This window comes from Anarhichas minor, unplaced genomic scaffold, assembly GCF_050575085.1.
Source record: "Anarhichas minor isolate MPS153535 unplaced genomic scaffold, ASM5057508v1 ptg000010l, whole genome shotgun sequence".
Lineage (NCBI taxonomy): Eukaryota > Metazoa > Chordata > Actinopteri > Perciformes > Anarhichadidae > Anarhichas > Anarhichas minor.
Window position 1 is genome coordinate 1,594,140 of NW_027466456.1, and position 25,383 is coordinate 1,619,522.

General features: G+C 45.6%; 1 protein-coding gene across 1 annotated transcript in view; it reads right to left on the reverse strand.

Annotated features, from left to right (window-relative positions):
* Nucleotides 1-25,383, reverse strand: part of dab1a (DAB adaptor protein 1a) — a 48,872-nt gene that overhangs the window by 5,507 nt on the left and 17,982 nt on the right. Inside the window, exons 2-9 of the mRNA XM_076088535.1 lie at nt 24,809-24,948; nt 22,466-22,564; nt 13,758-13,889; nt 9,982-10,101; nt 8,780-8,818; nt 8,288-8,350; nt 6,519-6,572; nt 2,128-2,259 (exon numbers count right to left, since the gene is read on the reverse strand). Coding sequence (XP_075944650.1) covers nt 2,128-2,259; nt 6,519-6,572; nt 8,288-8,350; nt 8,780-8,818; nt 9,982-10,101; nt 13,758-13,889; nt 22,466-22,564; nt 24,809-24,948 — 779 coding nt within the window. The remainder of the gene's footprint in view (nt 1-2,127; nt 2,260-6,518; nt 6,573-8,287; nt 8,351-8,779; nt 8,819-9,981; nt 10,102-13,757; nt 13,890-22,465; nt 22,565-24,808; nt 24,949-25,383) is intronic.

The window sequence follows — 25,383 nt, forward strand, 5'->3', positions numbered from 1 at the left end:
AGTCTTTGTCATCTTCTCCTTTCTATCGGCTGGTATAAAAGCAGACCCCCCCCCCCCCCGTGTCATTACGGTCCCCCTGCCGTACGGAGGATGTGTGGTTTGCCTCAGAGGGAATCACTATCAAAGACAGCAGACGTTTCTATTTGATCTGAATTTCTTCTGTTTCCTTTCACAGTCTCCCGATGATCCTCCTCTTTAGTATCTCCCCTTTTTTTTTTCTCCGTCATTAATAATATCTTTAGGCCCGGTGGCGAGTGAAGTAAAACTCTATTTATAGCCGTAAAGGAAGTTAAGCCTTGAATACATGGTCAGAGATTTGCATAAATCATGGAGGCGGATAATTTCTTTTGAGATAATGAATGTTCTTAGAATATCTTCCCCCTGGTAGGTCACAAAGTTCTTCCTGCATCTATCAGAAAATGGATCTGAGAGCACGGTGTTTTTTACAGTCATGGGTACGTTAGGAGGAGAATATAATGTGTACTATTGTTGCTGAGCCATACTAAGACCATACTAGATGTATCCAAGATATGCAACATGGACTGATAACAGGAAGTCCACGGGATTAAAAAACACTCTCCTGGACATAAAACACAATACATTCCTGTGGCTGTTGCTCTGAGTCGATACCACGGAGCCTTTGCTAATGTTCTTCAAACAGAAACCACAGTCAAACAGTCCAGGAACTTGGACGTTTATAGACTTTCCGTCCACTTCCAGCACTCAATATTCCTCCCGTGTGAGGCGGTGGGGTCAGGCTGCTGTGATTATCAGTGTTTTGAATGCTTTATTAATGTACCGTGAGCGGCTCGACTCTGCGTGCGTGTGTGCACCGTGTCTGCCGGCGAGATGACCGCCGCTGTCTGCTCACCCCGCCGACCTCCACCAGTTCTCTGACAGACGCTCTGACCTTTACGTCCACTCTGCCCTGAGAGGACCCGCGCTCGGTTGCTGCCGGAGAGGTTTTTTTTTCTCTATCTCTTTCGCACAAGTACACATGCAGATATGAACGCCCGGATGCACCCATACATACGGCACGCCGCTTTACTTTCTGCCTCAACCTGGCTGCTACGCAACAGCAGGGTCGCATGTTTTATTCATGCATGACGGGGGTCAAGAGCCGGGCTGACCCAACGGCTAGAGACGGTGCGGTGCGGTAAAGACGAGGGCGAGGGAGAGTAAATCATCGGAGGATATGCCTGAAGAAGCTGGTCATCAGGGCTGATGGGTAACAGTATGTTGCTCACAAATAACTGAGGACTCTTCTTTGCTTTTGTCGCAACTAGAGTTGGGTTGATTTCTGTTTTGATCAAGTTTGAACCACTTTGATTTAATGCAAACCCGCTGAACCGGCATTTGTTATTATGACACATTCTAGCAAATTAAAACGTTGCCTACATCATCAACCTGAGCCGATGGCGTTGCTGACCTGCATTCTCTCTAGTGTCCACCAGGGGGCGACTCCTCTGGTTGTATAGAAGTCTATGAGAAAATGACTCTACTTCTCTCTTGATTTATTACCTCAGTAAACATTGTAAACATGAGTTTATGGTCTCAATCTCTAGTTTCAAGTCTTCTTCAATACACCATGATGTTCATTTTGTAAATTATGGTCCATTTAGAGTTAAACAGACCATAAAGCAGGGGATGCTTTAGGGCGGGGCTACCTGGTGATTGACAGGTCACTGTTGCTACCATATGGCGTCTCTACGTCACTCTTCCTCAGTCTAAATATAGTAACTTTTGTTCACTGGTTGCAAAAAGCCAAGATGGCGACGGCCAAAACGCTGAATTTGAGGCTTCAAAACCGCATCAAACAAATCAATGGGCGACGTCACGACGACTACGTCCGCTTCTTATATACACAGTCTATGCGTGTAACATGGTGCCGCTTCCCTCCATCTTCTTCTTCTGTAGTGTTTATTGGCGGTTGGCAAACCAGCTTAGAGGTGCATTACCGCTTAGTCGCTACACTCTTATTCACGGCCTTTCTCTTTCAGTGTCATTATGTCCCTCTTGGGCGAGGCTGCCGAGTCCAGTGCAACACTTAGTTGTAAAACTCGGTATACCGGTCCGGTGTTTGGTCTTATATATCAAACCGGGTCAAAGAAGACACGAGCTCCTTACCTGAGTCACAATTTCCAGGCCTAAGTCTATCAGATCTGCCACTGCCGGCTGCTGCTGTTGTTGTTGGAGGGGCTGATCGTGAGAATGATGATGAGGATGATGGTGGTGGTGGGGGGGGCTTTGATGTCCGTTCTGCAATCACAACCCCAGTGTTAGATGGCAGGTGGGATGAAAATGTGCTCACACACAAACATATTAGTTGTTTTTCGTACACTCAGAGAGAGGGTGAGACAGAGGGGAGAGAGGTGAAATGAGGGGGGGGGGGGGGGGGAGGATGATGGTCTGCAGGTGTCACGAAACACACACACACACACACACACATTCAGAGCACAGAACAACGCTCCCCTTGCCAGACTTCGAGCCCAAGTGAAGATTTGAACAGGTTTAAAGATCATCCCTACCTTTAGTCTACACTACAGCGCTGAGCTGGGCTTTAAAGCCCCTTTTGTGTTTCTGTAAAGCTGCTCCCCGGTGTCAGCAACCACAGTGTGAGACAGACAGGCACGGCAAGAGCACCTGGATTAACTAACATGCTGTTATGAGAGAGCAAACTGAAGGGAGGATGTTACATTATAGATGGGAAAAAACCTGCTTCCTTCCTGCAGAGTTTGCTCTCCGTTGAAGTGAATTACAATCTAAAAGTCTTAATAATCTGAAACAAATCCCATTAAAACAAAGCCAACTCCAACTGCGTCTGTGCAGCCAACAGCTTAATCCTCTGCTAAAACACATATAAGAGCCATACTGCTGGTATCTGCATGTATTTTGCACCCTGAATGATGACGCCTGGCACCGACACACAACGTGCAGATTGGTCTGGCAAAGCGAGAGCAGTTGGTGCACGACGTACAATATTGCTGAATGTTTTCTTTTCTTTGGATGAAAGCATGAAGTATGGTCGTCATTAGCCGAGGCTGAAGAACGGGAACAGCTTGCCCAAATACTAATCAGTTCTGGAAATATTGTCCATTTTTCAACCCCCGAACTCATTATGGTTCCTTTAAAACCCAACTGATGAAATGAAGCCAATCCTTTTGGGACGTTTAAATGCACCTGACAGTTTGTTTGAAACAAATCTCCTGTTATTCTTTGCTTAGAGCTCCAGTCTGCTGCTCATTCCTCTGCTTCTCTTTCTCCACTCTCTCGCCGGCCATTGCCCTGCCAATTATCCCTCTGTGCCCATTATACACCCTCTCCATCTCTTCGCCCAGCCCTTTATCTTTATCAGTACGGCCGCCACCTATCAATTAGCCGTCTCGGGGGAAACCGTAATTACCTGTGCACATGTGTTCTGCATACAATTATCGCAGCCCCTTTAATTAACGCCACCTCGCTGACCCCCCCGCCGTCTGACTGATCGAACACACACACACACACGCACACACGCACACACACACACACACACACACACACGCACACACACACACGCACGCACACACACACACACACACACACACACACACACTACTCGGAACAAATCACAACCAGGCTGTGGACGTTTTTCACGGCCTTTGAATCATTTTCTCGGTCACTCTTTCACACATGGACATGAAGCAAATAAAGGACACTTCAGAGAAATTCAGCAGCAGCAGCATCATAAAAATCAATCAGAGTTGAGTTTGTCCGTTTACTTTTTTGAAGTGTAAGTTTAAAGTTAATAATGGATCACGGTATAAATTGGAGTTTAAGGTTTTGGTGCAACAGAATTTAAGTAAAAAACTAAACTGACGTTTACTGAGAGGTTTAAATGTTCTTAATTGTAAGCTTGTTTAAAGTTTGGCGCAACATGATTTAAAGTTAAAACCAGATTTAACCGGGTTCATAAATGAGTCTTTGTTGGTTCAACTCAGCCTATTTTAATGCAACCTTTATTTAAACCAGGAAGCTCGGCCAATAAATATCATGTATCATACTAACCTAATGTTTGGACAGTTGATGTGTTGAGGTAACGTGCTGCTGACCTCCACATGTGGGCTTCTGTTGATTCAACACTCTCTCAGTTCTTAGGGGGTCAGAGTCTCAGTGGATTGAAACGGCCTCGTGTGTGTGTTTTATTGATTTGTCATCGTTTAAGAAGGTGACAGAGTAAACGACAGAGGTCGTGTTTCTGCAGCCAGCGCCATCATTTCCTCCCAGACGTAGAGTAGCACTGTTAATCCTTCTCCTGAGAATACAACGCACCTCTGCTGCCAATAAGATGAACATCAAGTCCACCATAAACAACAACGGTCAGATAAATGCTGCTGCCTCTGGTCAATCCCGTCTCAGTGAAGTCACAACAGCTTCTACCGCTGCGTTCACGCCGTGTCTGCTGAATAAGAAGAAGTAGAAAACAGCGTTCTGCCGTCAAATCCGTAAACGTCTCCGCTCGTCCGTCAGCAGCTCGCTAACCGCCTTCTCCAGACGGACTGACAGCAGACATCTGCTGCAGTAACATACTGTACATGTCGGCTCCATGGGAGGAAACAACAGTGTTCGTCGTTGATTAACTGATTGTAATTCCCTGCCGACTGTATAAAGTGAGGGGAGTCTGCCTGTAGTGATACAGACTACTGTGATCAATCAATCAAGTCAATAAGGTTAATACGATCCAAACACGTATACATTGGGTTATCTTTGTTTCGATGCAGATACGCTTCACTAAATACTACAAAAAATGCAAAAATGCAAGCCCTGCAGTCTCCATATGAACAATAATATAATAATGTTATTTTCATTTGGTAATAAGTTAAACTAACCCCCTTTGGAGGCTGTATAGCTCCTTTGCAATTACCTTGTGTTGGTGTTAATGTATTTCAATCACATCTTACAGCGGCTTCGCTGCCATGTTTGCATCCTTTGTGACACTTCTGCAGTTCTTTCCACTAAATGTGAGATATTGTAGCTCTCAGAAATGTCTCCTCGAGGCTGCTCATATACAATATGATGTGAATTTTGGCTTCTGATGTGAGAGACGTGCTGTGACATCACTTACTGTGGTGCCACATGCTTGAAAGACTCAACCCGTAGAGAGAGAAGCACAGCAGCAGTCTTCTTTCTTCCCTCTGTGAGTCTGAATATTCACCTTACAACCAAATTACAGTATCTTCAAATCACAACACAAGCCACAAAACGCATTCTTAAATTTGTGATCCATTCGTACTTCTATGATCCTGGGTTGTAGTTACTCCCTCTGAGAGACTCCAATTCGCTTCGTTCAAACCAGAATGGACGACTCGTCCAATTGGTTGCACAACAAGAGAGAAATATTGGATTTGCTCACGTTCAGACACCCGCCAACACAAAGGCAATCCAAATAGCAGCATGTGTTGTGGGCCAGGTGAGGAGGGAACAGAAATACTACGGTGCCTGTAAGCTTCTTACCAAAGCCGGGGATAATATGCAGCCAGAAAACTGCCAGACTGATTCCAACTCCACCAGAAAAAAGAAAATCATGGAGTGGGATTGCGACTGCCAGTTTTAGCAGGTTTAAGGATTAATAATGGAGCCGGTGGGCTCTGGATGGGCTGAGGGAATACTGATCTACAGACCAGCAACATGGGATGAAGTGTTCGCACACGCACACATGCACACGCACGCACACACACACACACACACACACACACACACACACACACACACACACACACACACACACACACACGCACACACACACACACACACACACACGCACACACACAGGACAGCAGCCTGGTTATGGGGAGTGTGAAGATTTTAGCAGATTAAATCAGGCAACAACATAAGAAGCATCTTTATAGGCAGATAAAAGAGCAGCTGAGTTATAGTGCAGCCTGGTCAAGGTCATCTTTCATTATAACCAGTGGCAGTGTGAGGGGAGCTCTCTCACTCACACACACACACACGCACACGAGTACCGCACACACCTGCACAAACAGCGATATAGATGTATACTGCAAACACTTTGCTTAAATGCATGACCATCCTGATGTATAGATTGAAAAATATGAGGCCATGCACATTTTAAAGTCAGACACATAATCCGTGTCCGTCACAGGGAAAGATGACGGAGGCAGAACGTGTTGAGCACAATCAGGGAGAAGGTCATGCAGGTTTTGCCGCTGGATTCACCACCGGGCAAAAAAAACACCAAGCCAGGCATGCATTCACACACACACAGACACAGCGTCCCCGGGTTATAACCATACGGGAGCAGGCACCACGGAGCACGGGGAGAAGGGCACCAGCCACCACAGCTACAGCACAAGCAGAACAGCAGCACAAGAGCACTGGGTCCCAGCAAAACCTCTCAGGGGAAACATTAAAGACATGAAGAGTCACTGCAAAATCAGAGCTTCACGATGCACCGGAAGAGAGAGAGGGGGGGGGGGGGGAGGGGGGACGGACGTGGAGCAAACACGCGGGTCACTCACTGGGTGTCGCTTTGGGACGTCATAGACCCCTTCCTTCTGCTGACTGGTGGGAACCTACACAGTCGGCCAAGAGAGCCCGTTACCTCTGGTTTAATCACACAGTGAAACTTCGCACATCACACGTCACATGCTGGGACAAAAACCCTGAAACCTGGCTCCTCCGGAGTCAAATCAATCACTAGCAGTGTGTGTGTGTGTGTGTGTGGGGATAATCAGAATTAAAATCTGCAGAGTGAGAACTCATCTACGAGGCTAATCAGTCGACTATCGGCCTGCGGTGACGGCCTCTCTGTCTCTCTCTCTCTCTAATAAAGAATGGATAAGGCTGCTTATCACAGCCACAGACATGTAATAACTCAGATTGTCACACACATGGAGACATGTAATATCTCCGTGTCACGCAGGCGGATACATTTGACAGCGTGTGTGCAATGAGAAGACTCAAAGGGCACGGGTATGTTTGAATCCTGGGTCTTTGTTTCTCCTACAGTGACACGGTGTTTAAAATAAAGTTTTCATCTTCCCCAGGTAGATGTGCAGCAATCAGACAATGAAAGCCAGCACTGATAAAGAGTGTGGGTATCAATCCAGCACCAGCCTTTCTCCTGCTTTCACATGTTTATTTCCAGAAGCTGCCATCTTTATTCATACATTAGTTCCTCTGTGGCTGCAGGCTGGCTGAGGCTCACGCTTCTTACGCCTGACGTGTGTGTGCGCTTTGTTTGTTTGTGTGTGTGTGTGTATGTTAGTTCACGCGCCAGCACTCCCTGTCTATTTTCAATCCATTATATTTAAAGATCAAACGAGAGGCTGGTGATTAATCTTTCTCACCGCCCCCCCCCCCCCCCCGATCGCCTGCCTTTCTTTCATCTCCTCGGGAAAAGAGGGAGGGGAGGAGAGACAAAAGAGGAGGGGTAACCAGGAATAACCTCCACATCCCCTCCACGCGGCACCGAACCCTCCCCCTCTTCATCCCTCGGAGGTCTACCCACGTCCTCTGAGGAGAGCACCCAAAGAAAGGCTCCTCTCTCTGGGGCAGCCAGCTTTAGCTGTCGGGGCCCTCTGGAGAGCGTTGTTCGCCTCTGTTCTTAGTCTTTTATTTCCTGTATGTACATTTTATGAGTGAAAAAAGGCAGCATTTAATTTTATGAGCACAATATATATATATATATATATATATATATATATATATTGTGCTCATAAAATTATATATATATATATATAGTGATGTAGCTGGTGGCAAGCAAATGGAAGATCAAGGCTACATCCACACTACTACGTTTCCATTTTGAAACGCCTTTCCTTTGCTACGTTCACGCTTAGCGTTCAACATCGACCTTGTTGTCTTTACTAGCATTTTTGTCTTCACTAAATTCTGCATTTATAATTCTACTACTGCCAACAAGCAAAGCTCTTATTGGAGCGATTAGCGAGCAAAACTAGTAAAACTTTGATTTGTAAGTGTTCAGTTGTGACGTAAATTGGATGTGTGAGAGAGAGAGATAGAGCAAGACCTGCAGCGTTGTAACTAAGTTTGAAAAATACAAATGTTCCACTACATTTGTCTCTTTGAGAGCATGTGTGGGAAATATAGATCAGGCACGACCTTTTATTGTGAAAGAGTACAAAATTGTATTTTCTGAAATCTCCTTTTGTTTGAACACTTTAAAGAGCTCCTTGTTGTTATTGGTGGTGGCTTGACCACAGCTGAGTACAAGATGACGTGATAAAAAAAGAACCTCAAGCAGACAAGACGAGCTTGTGAGTACCTGATAAATGCTCTCTTCTGATTGGTCGCGGATGGGCTCGTGTCCCGCCTCAAACACAATGTACTACAACGTCAGCAGCGGAGGGAGGAGGGGAGAAGAAGAAGAAGAAGAAGCGGGAGAGAAAATTGGAAGATAAAGGAAGTTGAGAGAAAAGTGGTGAAATTGGAGAGGTGATTAGTCAAACAGCATCGTCAATATTATTTATTAAAAAATAAAAAGCAGAAGAAGAATAGATCCGGGTGACACAAGGAGGAGAATTTAAGCAGCAAAGATTCCCGAAGCAGAAAAGTATAATACATCTTTCGACTGGCAGACATGCACGCAGACACACAACACCCACGACCGCACACATCGGAGGGCGTCTCCTACTGTTGTCGACATCACACAAACATCTGTACCGCACACTGTAACCAGACGTCTCCCCAACAGTGCACACACAGAGAGGAGGAGCAAGCCGACTAGAATGCAATGCTGATTGGTTTAGGAAGTTACCTGGTAGACCGGGTCCTCCAGATCCTCCTCCAGTATTGTCTGCAGAAGAGCGGCGGGCAGGCGGTATAGAGGGAGAGAGATCACACAGGGAGGAGGGAGAGAGGAGGCAGAAGAGGGGGAGGAAGTTAAGCCGGTGGAGCAGAGAGAGGAGGTGGAAAGCACAGCAAGACGTGGCAGCTTCCCAGCATCCAGAAAGAAAATCATTTGGCAATAATCAGAGGGAGAGAGAGACAGACACGGAGATAAAGAGAAATGAAACAGGTGATGCAGAGAGGACAGAACAGAGGACGGTGAGCGGGCAGATGGTGCCACTGATGAAACCTGAAAGCTGCTGCTCTGCATGTCACTCACTTGCTTTGATGTTTGTCTTTTTCAAGTCTTAGTTAACTTGTCAGTCAAGAGTCTCTCAGATGAAGCTCGTCATACTTATGGCAGATGATTCAAATAAGGTTAAATAACTATAAGCAGTCGAGTTAGCAGTCCTCATTCATCCAGGGCTCAGGACTAACGTTTCCGCTGGTTGACCAACTTTCTGTGGGCGTCTGAGTCGAGAGCTCTCGTCGTCTCTCCAGGAGCCTCCTCCCCCTCTCTCCTCATTTTGCTTCATAAAATAATCAGCTACAGACGGCTTCACTCGTGAAACATGGGAACGGTGATAAGACACGAGCGTCCTCTGGAGGGAGCATATCTGCTCCATGTGCACAGATGGCGTCCCGCGTGCATTGGGCTGCGACGACAGCGTAGGGAAGATTCACGGGTCGATGGTCGATCCTCAAGATGACTTTCAAAAGTTTGGATGTGGGGATGGAATACACCGTGGCCGATGTCACCGCTCATCATCGAGCACTTGGATGAATGCGACGACGTGAAATTTTGACTCGCAAAACCATTTTGTTCGCAGTACGGAGCACTGACGCCATTTTATCCTCTTAAGACATTTGTGTGAAATTGACATAATTAGAATATGTATTCTTGAGTAATGGGTACGAATTTTGTTTTGTGAGGTGACAATGACCTTTGACCCCCATTATAATCAGTTCGAACCTCGGGTCCGTGTGGACGTTTGGGCCAAATCTGAAGAAATTCCCTCCAGTGGTTCCTGTGATATCACGTTCGCGAGAATGGGGCGGACAGACGGACGGACAACCACGGCCGTCACTGGCTTTAAAAGAAAAGGTCAAACCGTGCGTCGGTTGGCGTACCTGGTAGACCGCCTGCTCACACTGCTTGTCCTTCTGGGCCTTCTTCTCCATCTCCTCTCGCTGCTTTATCTCATAGATGAGCTGGAACAAGTCCCGCAGGTCCAGGATCACAGGCTCAGCCTGGGAAGATAAGGACACGTTATACACCCACGGACACAATCACACACACTCACACACACACTCACACACACACACACACACTCCTAAGGACTGATCAGAACTGCAACCATGCCTTCTTATTCTAGTTAAATGGCGACGGAACCTGCACCTCCTCATGACAGGAGATTGAGGTCATGCTCAGACCAACATTGCAACTAAAAACATTATTTTCTCAGCGTTCCCGACAAAGTTTAGACCGGATCAACTTCTGCGTTGGTGTTTCACACGCAAACACGTGCACATGTCTGGTCATTGACTTTGTAATGCGAGTGGTTCATATCTTCTTTTTGCCTTGAAATTGTCAAGACGACGGACAAAGTTATCGTCGCCATGATCGTTTCTCAGAGTTGTAAAATGCTGTGCAGCGTTTTAGTGTCTTTGCCTTTCAATCTGCTCCAACTATTACTCAAAGTTGATCATATCTCATCTTCCCATCTGTGGCAATGTGCCCCAACAGATCAGGCCATTAAGCTTTTTTTCTAATTCAGTGCTTCTTGAGGTCGGCTTCGGCAGGATGAGTCATAGATACCTGATTGGTTTGCCGACAGCCGATTATGGATGAGTCCATTAGTCCACGAGCACGAAAAACAAAATGGCAGCAAACTGGATCGGACAATTTTGCCACTTCTGCAATTAGTTTGTCTAAAATCTTTTCATTAAAGGCAACAGTGTCTTCAGTGACTGATTGTTTGCTGATTAGTTAAACGCTGACAAATTCTTGCAAGAAGTGAAAGCGACTAAAACCAGAAGGTTGAAGTTCCAGACTATGAATCTCTAAATCAGTAGAGCTGCCTGTGATTTATGTATTCACGTGTTTGACGGGGACGGAGCAGCGCGTCTATAGCTGCCCCAGAGTTAGCCAGAAGCTTATTCACATTTACATCACATCAAGAAGATATATCTAATGACTTAAAACTCATCTATTTAAATCTGCCTTTAACCGGTAAAGTCAGTTATGTATGTTTTTCATTTCCGTGTTGTTCCTTACTGTTATGATGTCATCTATTTTCTTCTTATTGTAATTACTTCTATTGTTTCTGTTTTGACCATGTAAAGTGTCTCTGAGTACCTTTTAAACCCTAACCCGAACAGGCCCGGACATCTCCACAACACTTACACTAATACACTAATACTCCTGGGAGCTAAATATTGCAGTAGTTCTTATTGCAAGATCTTGATTAATCTACATTAACATCTTCATGTGGACCCTGATTTGTTTGTTATCTGGAAACCAGATTGAGGCATCGCTACATACCGTCCTCCTCTCGGCCTTGTTCACACAGTGACAACAGCAGATACCGTCTCTTAGTCTCTTCTCTTGTCAGGGGAGCAAAAGTACAGACGATAAACGAGTCAAGACGACTCACATCTTAGAACTACTGTCACTGCAAAGAGTCCTGCAGTACGACGGTGTTTCAGACCTAATCAATTATTGACTGGGGCGATGCGGAGTGCAGCCGGAGTCACCAGACTGACGGCTGCCTCGGATGAGACGGTTCTATTTTAGTTTTGTTCCTGCGAGACGTTCACGACAGACACTCTGGGGGTAAACGGTGGCTCCCGCTGAGCCGACACTGAAACATATTGTCACTCTGTCAGATTCAGATCCTCTTTGCATTTGACGACACATGCTCTTTATTTTTCCCCGCCATCTGTTTCGAGTTCCTTTTTTTTCGCCTCTTCTCCGTCAAAACTTCCTGGTAAGAGAAGCCGAGACGAGCGGAAGGTGAATTTTGGGGAGAATGCAGAGAGCTGTGAGGTGGCTGGAGGAGGAGCGTCCATAATGGACCGTGGAGATGAGATAACCTCAGTGCAGCACTCCTGAATCAGATGAGTGATTCATCGCCTGCGGCAACAGCGGCGAGTGATTCTAACAAAAAAAAAAAAAGTAGAGATGAAGACTTTTACTGCAGATACACGGTTCTATTAAAAATCTGCAATGATCGGGAGTTTTGGTTGAGATCCGTCTGAATATTAATAACAGATTCACCCAAATGAAAGCCTGCTCTTGGTTTCTTTCTCCGGGATCTCCTGCCGCTGAACTTATTAAGAATGTATTTCTTGGTACAAAAACAGGATTTAGACACAAATCAAAGGTTGTTTTTTGCCCCATTAAAGCTTTTTTTTGGGGAGTTTTTCCTTCCCGGGTCCGAGGACAGAGGACAGAGGACAGAGGACAGAGGACAGAGGACGTGGTGTGTGCTACAGATTGTAAAGCCCTCTGAGGCAAATCTGTGATTTCTGACGTTGGGCTATAGAAATAAAAATGAAAAGCATTTTGCTCGGTGACTCTGGGCTCAGACACCTTTGATTGACACCGCTGACATTTTGGATAGTTTGAAAATGTTTTGTCACTAAACTAAGCTGGAAACACCAGAAAGGCTGCATTACAGTAAAGTGATGTCATTTCTTTAACTCACCAGACGGTATAGTTTTTATTATTATTTGCCTTCACTCACTAAGTCGTTATATCAACATTACTGACGGTTATTTATCAAAATCTTATGGTGTAAATATTTTGTAAAAGCACGTTTGTTGAACCCGACAATATCGTAGCAATATCCATAATGAGCTATTTGGTCAAAGATATTGTAATATGTGATTTTCTCCATATCGCCCAGCCCCAGTTACAACAGTAACTTCTCTAAAAAAGTTACAACAAAGACTGTGATGAGCTAACAGAGTCTCCGAAAGCCTTTCCGACACAATTAATGTGCTTCCATCTCCGCTAGAATAAAACACGTCCTTCTCGTGCTGAGACTTTGAGCCGAGCATTAAGCCAATTACTTTTCAATGCACTCCTAAATTGGCCTTTTTTCGGGAACCTCGAGTCCTCCGTCTTCGTGACGACAGAGACGCTTTGTTAATTCACATCAAAGCGGTTACTTCCCAATTACAGCCTCGGCCATAAGCTCCGCGCCTCCTCTCGTTGTCGGCTCCACGACCGGCGGTGTGAGAGCGAGTGACGGCGGGTTCAAATGCCAGAAAAACGTGAGTGAAGTAGAGCGCTGACCTTTCCTCAGGCGCTCGCCAGGTACATGACAGCCGAGGTGACCGATGAGAGCTCGCGCTACGCCGTTCGCCAGGGTAGCATTTGGTAAGCAACACCTTTTTGTTTTTTGAGTCTGGTTGGTGTAAATGTTGAGTACAGCGCCGTGTGTGTGTGTGTGTGTGTGTGTGTGTGACACTGTGTGTATCTGTCGAGGTCAAAGAGCCACGGTCCACGGCCCTGGGAGGATGGATATGCCATTAGAGCTGGTGACACACACTCAAACCCTCATCGACTCATACGGGAAATCAATATGGCTCCAGAGCGAGCCAGCTGGATCCAGACGAAACAAGCCAGGCACGTAGACACAACAACACCACAACAATCATACCAGGTCCAAGAGAGGTACTCAGTATCAAGAAGAGGGTGTAGCTGCAACCTGAAATCATCGCCACACACACACACAACCAAGGGCACCAGAGTAAACTGTTTCTTTGATGAGCTGGTGTTCAAGGGTCCTCGTCTAAATGACAAGAGGTCCGTGCAATTGAGAGAAGACCCCGATGAATCACACATTAACCTACACGCTGCGGGCGCACGGTACAACATGGACACACGAGACACTGACCGACTGGGCGGTCTTGATCGCCACGAAGCGGTGGTTCCCTTCCTTCCCGCAGACGTAGCCGAAGGCTCGGTGGTCCGTGATGTCCTTGGCGATGTAGGAGATCTCGTGGACCGCATGGTGGTGTTGGAGGACCTGAAGGGAGGCATGACAGAGAATGTTTAATACACCACACACAGACACGTTGAAAGGTTTAAACTTTATTCTTGTGATATTATTACTTTGTTTTTCTAGAATTTATGCAAATAACATGCAACTTTCTTCTCAATATGTTGATTTTATTCATGAAATGAGAGTTTTTTTCTCCAACAGTGGCCCCAATACTAGAATACTGCTTAAAAATAAATAAATAGGGATATCAGAAGTATTTGGCTTTGTTAAGTTTGATGCTTTTAATATTTCATTGTCGTGACTTGTTCTGTTTGCTTCTCTTTGGTGCCATGTAAAGTAGGCTCATGCTGATTTAAGGGAGGATCGACAATATGGTTTTTTTCTACGCCGATATCGAGGCGATTTGAAATGACTTCCTATCAGAACTAAAGTAATCTGTAGAATCTGCAGCCTGCTGTTTCTGGTGCAGCTGCATGTCAACACGCTGAGCCCCGTCAATCAGCACGACTGAGTGAACTTTAAGAGTGAGTTTCAGGTGAACAGCTATCAAAAGACAAAATACAACAGAAGAATTCACTTCTACGCTTTTAGATTCAAAACTCGTGGGAAGCAGAAAAAGAACCTGCATGCTACCCCCCCAAGCGCTCACACAGACACTCTCACACGGAGACCTTGTATCCGATATTAAGCTGTTCCGAGCTCCCCTGCCCTCTCTAGTTTAGCCTGGGAGGGGAGAGTGCCAAGCTGGCATTGCCCGTGGCAGATGGCACTGTTTTTCCTGAGGACAGGGGGGGGGGATCAGTGACAATCACAGCTCGGCAAGCTGTCGACTTGATCACTTCATCTGTGCCCTCGCTCGCACAACATACACAACTCACACAACGTGCAATGGCCCGCTCTGTAAAGTCGCACTAAATGTCTGCTTTGTTGTGATTGTCTACGCCAGCTGCATGCTGGGAAACAGCGACACACAGTCGACATAATGACCCCGGTGGCCCTTGAGTGCATGCGAGGGGCTGCAGCGCCGTACATCAGAGGCTAAACACACACATCTGCTCTCTCTGAAGCTATTCCAGAGCCAAGACACGGCAGAACGGAGTGACACCAATTTAACATTGGGGCACTGGCACTCACACACAAGCAACACACACACACACACACACACACACACGCACACACACAATGAGAGACCCAGTAGAAATAGATAATCATTGTATGAGTCATGTCTTCTAAATTTAATAATTAGATAATGATTATTATTATCACCTCTGATTGACCTGAAAATGACTACTAGGGCACACACAAACACACACACACACACACACACACACACACACACACACACACACACACACACACACACACACACACACACACACACACACACACACACACACACACACACACACACACACACACACAGAGCTCATTTGCAGAGGTTATTGAATTATCTCGGGGTGGGTGGTGAGGTGACAAAGAGGGACTCTGATTCAAAGAGAGCAGAGAATGAGACGGCTGCATAAATTCAATTGCTGCGCTCCGTCTTGGTGGCGAGTACATCTTAGAGAGCAGAAACAATTTACATGTACTTACAGTCAGTACCTGGTTTGTCAGGTGAAAATGTTCCACATGGATCTTGAAAGGGACCTGTTGTACTAGCAGTAGTTTACCCAGACCTCTACTTGACTACTTAAAACAATATTCAATATTTTTATGATTGAAAAAGCAGCATTAATTCCTCTGAAAAGTAATGTTCCAGTGTACTCTACATGATATCCCTGTAACACCAATGATGAAACTGAACGTTGCACTTTTATTTCCTTACTGGCAGCCAATGTACTTAAAAGTTAATACCAATATGGCAAACTGGGCTTTTGCCTTTTGTTGTTTTTTTCTTTACTTCTTCCACACGTTATGTGCACACCAGCCGTGTAGCTGCACCCAATCAGAAGGCGGAATCATGCTGTGAATGGAGGTCATGAAGCTGAGCTAACTATCAGACCACCACCAACAGAATGAAAAGAATGTTCAGGCTACCGGATAGGTCAGATTTGTTTCAGTGGCAGGGCATTGTGTAAATGCCAGATTGCGAGCCGCATCTCCTCTTTCACTTAGTGTACAGCCGGTGGTTCGCTTCACCAAGTGACCGTGTCACTTGGTGACTCTCAGACGAATGCGTCACGGTTGCAGTTGTTGCAAACACGACCAGAAAGCCTTGAATTTTCCTTTATTAATTTTAAATAAATACTTCCCCGTCTTTATCATCTGAGCCAACCATTTACACAAGTTACTACGAGCACACGGATGTATTCGGCTGAAAGTCAGCAGATAACACGGTCATAGGAACAGAAGAGGACCAACTCTTCTAGCTGCTTTTAATGGAATTTAAGATTTAAAAAGAAATATGGCGAAACACAGCAGTTTGCTTGAGTTTATCACACAAAGACGGTGTAGAGAGAATTCAGGTCATCCATCTTTCTCAACCAAGACCTACACCTGCGCCAGTTTCTCCTCAGCAGTTGGCAACTAATAACGACACATAGGTTGTCCATCGACACCCGACCAATAACAAGTCAGTCGGATAACAAACTGTCATCAGGGCATCATACGACAAAAAGAAAGAGACGAAAATAAAATCAAGTTTAACACTAAACCTCGCCGCCTCCTGCTGTAATCATCTAAAGTAAGATACTTTAACATTTTGGACTGTAGTGACTTATTCCAATATTATTGTTTATTGGGTGCAGGCTACAAATGGATTTTATGCTGATGTTGCTGCATCTGCCATCTGTATGTGTGTGTGTGTGTGTGTGTGTGTGTGTGTGTGTGTGTGTGTGTGGTTTATGTGGCCGCCGTGCCAGTCTATGTCATAAGTGTCATTTTGAACGTGACTGGACATGTTGGTGTGGCTCCATCCAGACGCCTGATTAATGATGCTGTGCGTCTGTCAGCTGTGTGTGCGGCCGCCGTGCCAGGCCGTGCTGCTAATGTTCGTCTTCCTCTCCGATGATGATGATGCATAAGGCCTGCATGATTAAACGCTAGTGCACTCGGGGAGGTTTAGTGTGCAATGGCCATTTCTGGTCAACATTTGTGTTTCAGAACCGATTTAGTAGCCGGTGTTTGGTCTCGGACGGACTAGGAACAACTGATTTCATGCCCAGCCACAATGAGATTTCTGCAGACTAACACATAACAAAAATATAATTTTAAATCAATTTGATAGAACGGGAAAATATTGGGACTCCTGGACTTCCACAGCAGCACTCAAGCAACGCTCCTGTCTAGTGTTAGTGATAAGAGGAACAATGTGTTCTACTAAATCAACTGGAACTCAAACTTTATATTGTAAACACCAGTCGTGCCGAGTTGTTATTGGCACAACAAATGTCATTATTCTCCTTCGATCTCCAATGAGACGACTGCTGTTTTCGTTGCAAACAAACCCTCTTGATGCTTTCGTGGTAGAGTTTGGACCGAGCGGTGAGATTAAATCCCAGGAGGGTGGGCCGCTTGCTGGAGCCCACATGTCTGGCGGCATCGACTATCAGACGCCGCTCAAAGTTGCTGAAACAGATGTATTCTCTGGGGAAGTGGATTGTTTGCAAAAACAGGTGGGTGTATGAAAAAAACACCGATACTGACTGTGTCTTCTTTTCTCTCCGGCGATGCTGATAAGAACGATTAGTGTCTCTCTCTCTCTCTCTCTCTCTCTCTCTCTCTCTCTCTCTCTCTGTGTCGGTGTCTCTGAGGGACTTTGGGCAGCATGCCCTTCAGCAGTAACTGGCCACTGAACCAAGATATTCCCTGTTACACTGGGAGTGGGGAGGGAGGAGGAGAAGCAGCAGGATACCGTCTCTCTCTCTCTCCCTCCTGGAGGGGAGACCATCATGAGAGGACCTGCAGAGGCTGTCCAGCATCCAGCCAGGACAGGAAGTAGATTAGCAGTTAGCTGTCAGTCACTGAAACAAATACACATGCACATAAACTACATTGTGCCTATAAATAATCAACAGTTTGACACGGAGTTGGCTGGGAAAGTGACTAAAAGGACTGCGGACACAAACAAAAGTCCCCTACTCAACCATTTCCTGTTTCCTTGTCTTCCTCTCTGCTTCCTTGAGAACTTGCTCTCACCCCCAAGGCTGTTAAATGAAGGCTGGGACGCGGTCTTTGACCGAGCTGTGGGGTAGGACACATGCGCAGCGTAACTGGAGCTGTGATGTTGGAAGGTAACACAAGGATGATTGTCCTTGAACAATGAAATTCTTCGTCAACTAACACTCATGTGATTTTGTGTTGGTGTCAATTAGTTGATTTAATTGACAGATCAGTAAAACTGAGTCTCTCCACGAGGAATCACAAAACAGCATCACTTTAGATCTTGTGTTCACCAGATGTGCTCACACGTTTCTTGGAAAGAAGTCATTCATCATGAAGAAAACATAAAAATCCACTAAGAGGAGGCAGCCTTGGTCCATAGCGTTTCCAAATAGGAAACATTTGTTCACAGTATTTTATTAAAGATCTTTTCAATAAATGCTAAATTGTAATTCTCACCCATAAACGAGTACTATTGACACCTCCTCTGCTGACGCCACAGTAAAACGAATCATTCCCATGTTCAGTGCAGAGCAGATGTTACTGCGCATGTGTTGTGTCCACATGGTTTGACATGATGTGAGGCCTTCTCCTCTTTGAAGCCTAGCAGCACCTTTCAGAAGCTGCAACCCCGAGCCTACGGAGAAAAATTAAACTGCCTCGCTTCTTTTTATATATATATTATATAATATTTTTATATATAAATATGTTCTTGATTTTTAACTAAATGTTTATGAGCTGCTTGTGTAAATACACAACCCAGGGAATATTTGATCATATACAATGTAAGCTGTTAACATCCATGAGACTTGTATTAAATGTCTATTTTAGTTTGAGCAGTTTACGCTAGTTTGTACGCAGCGTGTTCCATGTTCCACACAAGACGGCGTTATCAGTGACGTCAGCGTTGATGAAGGTTTAATAACCCTCTACCAGTCCCCGTTTATTAATCTGGGACGGGACCTAATACGGCGGACCCTGCAGGCAAACACACAAACAAAGTGGAAAGTTGACGCGAAGAGGGTGTAGGAGACGGATCGGAATTGTTTCACCACCCACCATGACGCCTCCCAGTCTACACCCGTTCATTTCTATTCAACCCACGGTTCCTCCCCTCGAGCTTGACCCTCCTACCTCAAACCCCCTTAACATCCTCTGGTCCCTCCTTCATATTAACACTGTAAGTGTGATGGTCTTTGTTAGTCGACATAAAGCTTCAATATATCTGACGGGACCCAAAGTAACTGCATCTCTGTCTACCATCCGTATGAATACTTTGCTCCGGGCTAGTTTCTTTTTCTACTTGTGTCCTTCTTCCCAGAGTCCTCTCTGCCGGCTGAAGTGGACTAATTTATGATTTCATTCTGTGAGAGAGCAGCAGGTCGGCGGGCTCGTGAGTTCTTCACCTGACGCGGTGCAGCGACCCTGACGAGACTTTAAAACGTGGTGTCTCTATGAGAGAGAGAGACATGCCGGTCTTCCCTCTGCTAGATTAATGTCTCTCCTCTTCTTCTCCTCCATCTCAAGCACCAGCTCCCTCCATCCTGCACGACCTTCCCTCCTCCGAGAGAGAAAGAGAGGCCATCCATCCATTCATTCGCTCGTCCGTACATCCATCCGCCCATCCGGCTGACTGATGCCCGGGAGGGGAACGAGTCTGTCAAGATCCCTGAACCTCAGCAGAGTCTCTCCCTCTCTCCCCCCTCTCTCCCTCCTTCCCCTTGCCATTAGAAGTGGTTGAAGGACTGATTGTAAGGATAGCATATCTGCACGGTTAATATTAATGTGCGGAGACAGAGGACAAAGTCTCCCTGCAGAGAGCATTACTTTGACATATGCTCCCTGATTCTCTACCTACTCCTCGAACTCCCTTTCTGTCTTATCCTCCTCCCTCCCATCCTCCCTACTATCTGTCTTTTTCAATTCCTCGTGTCCTCTCACCTTGTCTTTCTCTTGTTTCTTCTCCTCTTCACTCTCTACCTCTCTCTCTCTCTCTATCTTTCAGTGCAGAGGGGTTTTGGAGCATCAGGAAGGGGAATGAGACGAAGAGAAATGAGGGCTATAAAGAAGAGGGATTGGACTGCTGAGGGATCATGCAATATGGTTGCCATGTGGGAGGCCACTGGCTACCGTGTCCTGTCTGTCTAGTACCCTGCACTTTTGAACTACTGCTGGGCACACACACACACACACACACACACACACACACACACACACACACGTAAGTGACATGCAGCTCCTGTCGAGGTGTAAATCTCAGATGCTAAAGCATCATATTGTGTGTGGAGACCAGACTGCATTAACAACCAGATCCACAGGCAGAGCACAGAGACACAGACGGCTCACACTGCGGATTTACACAACACACGCTCAAGAGCAGATGTTGCTGCCGTCTTACGGTTGATAAAGTCGATTTTTATTGCTTGCCGTGTTGATATTTTACCTGTGTCTGAAGGGAACTTGAGCGGTGGCAAATCTGTACCGTGATCACCCGAGTTGAAGTTAAAATTGACTTTCGTTATTAAACATCTTCCTAAAGCATGAATTTGAATTAATTGATATAAAATCTATTTATCGTGGAGCTCTAGTCCCCTCACCTTTTGGCTAAATCCCCAAATCCTGCGTCTGTATCTCAAACCCACGACCTCATCCTCATCCTCACGCTGCGTCATGTTTTCCTGGGATTTAATGGACATGTTCTAATATTAACACAATTTAACGGCAAAATGGCCCTTTTTATTGAGGCTGTCCTCCAATCCCGGTGCTGAGCATCCTGGGAAATGTAGGCGTTCTGTTTGTTGCTCAAGGACACTGTGACAGGTGTGGTCAGTTGGGGAATCGAACCTGAACAATTTCTGTCAGAGGATCCTTGAGAAAGAAATCACTTTGCGCTCTAACGGCCACTTTACCTTGAGCTGCATGCAAACTCGCTCTGCTAGTCTTTAACAGCTGGAGTCACTGTTTATCCGTCCATAACGTCTCCTCTATCTACAACCTGAAGTCCTGAAGTCTCCTCTATCTACAACCTGAAGTCCTGAAGTCTCCTCTATCTACAACCTGAAGTCTCCTCTATCCACAACCTGAAGTCTCCTCTATCTACAACCTCAAGTCTCCTCTATCTACAACCTGAAGTCCTGAAGTCTCCTCTATCTACAACCTGAAGTCTCCTCTATCTACAACCTCAAGTCTCCTCTATCTACAACCTCAAGTCTCCTCTATCTACAACCTGAAGTCCTGAAGTCTCCTCTATCTACAACCTGAAGTCTCCTCTATCCACAACCTGAAGTCCTGAAGTCTCCTCTATCTACAACCTGAAGTCCTGAAGTCTCCTCTATCTACAACCTGAAGTCCTGAAGTCTCCTCTATCTACAACCTGAAGTCCTGAAGTCTCCTCTATCTACAACCTGAAGTCTCCTCTATCTACAACCTGAAGTCCTGAAGTCTCCTCTATCTACAACCTGAAGTCCTGAAGTCTCCTCTATCTACAACCTGAAGTCCTGAAGTCTCCTCTATCCACAACCTGAAGTCTCCTCTATCCACAACCTGAAGTCCTGAAGTCTCCTCTATCTACAACCTGAAGTCTCCTCTATCCACAACCTGAAGTCTCCTCTCTACAACCTGAAGTCCTGAAGTCTTCTCTATCTACAACCTGAAGTCCTGAAGTCTCCTCTATCCACAACCTGAAGTCTCCTCTATCTACAACCTGAAGTCCTGAAGTCTCCTCTATCCACAACCTGAAGTCTCCTCTATCCACAACCTGAAGTCCTGAAGTCTCCTCTATCCACAACCTGAAGTCTCCTCTATCCACAACCTGAAGTCTCCTCTATCCACAACCTGAAGTCCTGAAGTCTACGAGACGTCAATATGTCTACAAATCAGCGAAACAAAAACAAAATATGCTGCTTTTTTTAGGGGTATTTAGGTCATTTAGGGTCAGTGTCAATTGAAGAAGACTTGGAACTAGAGATTGAGACCATAAACTCATGTTTACAATGTTTACTGAGGGAATAAATCAAGAGAGAAGTAGAGTCATTTTCTCATAGACTTCTATACAACCTGAATTCTTATTGCAACCACCGACAAAAAACGCAACATGTGCAACAACGACCCCTTTGGTGATCCTATGATCTCGACAGACAGTAAGAAAAAAATATAAATAAAAAGACAAGAAGAAGGTGAACAGATCCAGCAGGTCAACCAGAAAAGCAGCCATGTAAACAGGAAAACGTATAATCCTGGAGCGTAATCTAGAACCAGTGTTTCAGAGAGGCAGACAATGGGACAGCCATGTTCTCTCATCTACAGAGGCCTTGTTCTCAGGGTTTCAATTAGGGCCTTCTGATTTCCCCAGGGCCCCCTCCCCCCGTCATGGAGCTGCCTCATTAACAGAAGAAAACACACACACACACACACACACACACACACACACACACACACACACACACACACACACACACACACACACACACACACACACACGTATTTGCTTCTGAGCTTACCCCTGACTTCTCATCATAGATCTTGATGCCTCCAAAGGAAACGGTCAGGAACACCTTCAGCTTGTGGTCTCCTTTGGAGCGCGCTGCTGCAGCGATACCCTGAGAACAGAGAGACACACAGACATGAAACAAACAGAAGCAGCATCGCGAGGGAACGGGAGTCTCTTCTCTCTCATTAAGACCTTTTTCTTGTGTGTTTCTTTGACTTGTCAGTTCGTGGTCACGGATTATTAAATACTATCAGAGTACTCATGGCAGCGGACAGAATACACTCATCCAGGGGATCGGACTCCGTTTACATTGATGACGCTTGGTGCTCAAACACAGTCAAAGTGGATGGACAGTGTTTCCCTGATGTCGGCCATATTGCCCAGAGAATTGTTTTGCTTGCATTCCTCCTGATCCAAGGTCCAAAAATGCACCACAGGAATGCACTACTGTTCTTGTCTTGTTTGTTTTTCTTGTGCAGTAAATGGGCCACAACTGCATTTCATTGTGCAACCCTGTGGTGCATAATGACAATAAACGATCCTTAAATCCAGTTTGTATGAGGTTCTCCTCCACAGTCAGGGTTCTACTACAGTAGATGAGTTCATAGAAACAGACAGGAGAACCAGCACGGGAGCAAAGTGATGTTCTGCTGTGGACGTATGTTAGACTCTAACAGAATGTCTCTCAGTTGAAGTGAAGCTATATTCAGAATGTCTTCACCTCTTCACCTTGCTGTCAGACAGACCTTTCTGAGGGGAACTCAAGCTGTTATCTATGATCTCTACAAACACACCAGACTCCATTCACTCAAACACTGATTCTACCTCTCAGGACACAGGAGCTGCTGCTCTCCTGCTGCCTCCATCTGTTACTGTGTTTGTGTTACTGTGTGCCTTTGGTGAATCCAAACTAACCCTTTGAAACACCAAAGTCACACAGTAACACAAACACACTAACCGATCGAGGCAGCAGTAGACCAGACACTCTGTGTCCTACGAGGTCAAATTACTGTTTTTATTAAAGGAGTCTGGTAGCGTTAAAGAGAGCCGAGATAAATGCTTCAGTTCTCCAGTGCTGATACTCCAAACTGCCGACCGCCATCTACTGTAGTAATACACTGACTATGGAGAAGTACTTCATACAAACCGATACCCAAATATCGCATGTCCAGTATTAAGTTTGCTCTGTTCAGCTTAATGCAAAACCTTAATGTCATATCTTAGGCTGTTGAGAGGCATTGTGGGAAATGTAGGAAATCAATAAAAACTGGAAAAGCAGACAAGGCAGGTACAGCAAATACTTATCTTGCAACATGCAACGTAACTGATTCATAACTCCAGAAGTGTGTCTCAGGGTGTGGTTTACCTTCTCTATTTGCATAAGTGACAAAACAAAAGGAGAATTGAGAGTCGGGCGAGGAGAGGGAGGAGCAGTATGAAAGGAGGAGGTGGGGAGATCAGAGAAAAATAGTTGATGGATTTCCTGTCTGAATAGATGAGGAGGAGGGAAGCTGTTTGATCAATGAGCCGTCTGTCCTCTCCGCGCCCCGACTGGAGAGAGTTTTCACTCGGCATGAACAAAAACGTAAATGTAATTTTCCTCAATTCAAACCTCTCCTGCTGCTCGTGGATCCCGCGTGTGAAAAGACAATAATGAATGAGCCGCTATTTCTGACATTTGTGGAGAAAGAAGCAAAGTCCTGCCTAAAGTTTTCTGACCATTTGTAGCGTAGCAGAATATTTCTCTGAATCAGCTTGATTTTTTTTAGGACTTTAGTTATAAAAGAATAAATAAATGGCTTATTTCTCCTCATCTTTATTCCCTCTCACCTATCATCCAAATGATTGCCCTCATACATGCCTTCTCTCCTCTGCTAACTGCCCCATCTGTCTACCTCTCCCTCTAATTGTCCCTGTCCTTGTAAATGAGACATTCACCCCGATTCCCTTCTCATCCATATGGCTAACCTCCTCACTTCCTCACTTCCTCCCGCGCTCATCATCATCATCGTGCCTATAAATTAAAGCGTCCTCATTTCCCTTCACCTTTCTCCTCTGGCAGCTTGCATAAAAAATATACATGCATGCACCGACACAAAGTTGTGCAGTGATGTACAAATCATGCATATTTAAATACTTTAAACTTTAGAATATGCATGATGTTGAACAACTATTTATGGACAGGTTTTTGGAATTGAATGCGGCTGTAGGCGATCACGTCATGCCGTTTCTAAGATGCATGTTAGCTGCGAGCTTAAAGCAAGTGAATTAAAGAAGCAAGCGAGTACATTTTTTATTTAAGACGGCATCAACAGAGAGAAAGTAGACGGAGGGAGAGAGAGACTCTTCTTACCTTGAGCTTCATCATCGAGTCCTGGCAGAGTCTGTCTCCACGGGCGGCGGTGACCTCGTCCAGGCCGATGAGCTTGGCCTTGTAGCGGACGCCATCGCCCTTAAAACGCCTGATGAGAGCCGCCTCGCTGCGATCCTGCCCTGCTGACACACACAAACACACACACACACACTCATCAGTCCACGGTACATCTTCCAGTCAAGGACCTCCGTCTACCTCAGACCAGAGCTATTACCGCGGGATCATCAATCAAGTAGACCACAAGACTTCAGCAGTAATCTTACAAAACAACAACAACAACAACCACAGTGCAGGTCAAAGCTACGGATGCTAGCAACATGTTCCTGAGTGTATGGCACCGGTCAATACACAAAGACGCATCAATTAATGGAAATTCAGCGGGATTAGAGTTTAAACTGCGACCGCTCTCCTCTCTGGCTATTTCTCCTGCAGGATAACGGTGTGACATTTTGCTCTTATCTCCCCGCTCCCTCCCCCCCTCCCTCCCTTCTCGCCCTCTATTGTGTCCGAGATTGTCGGCATTGTGCGCAAGCATTCGTGTCACCATGGCGTGC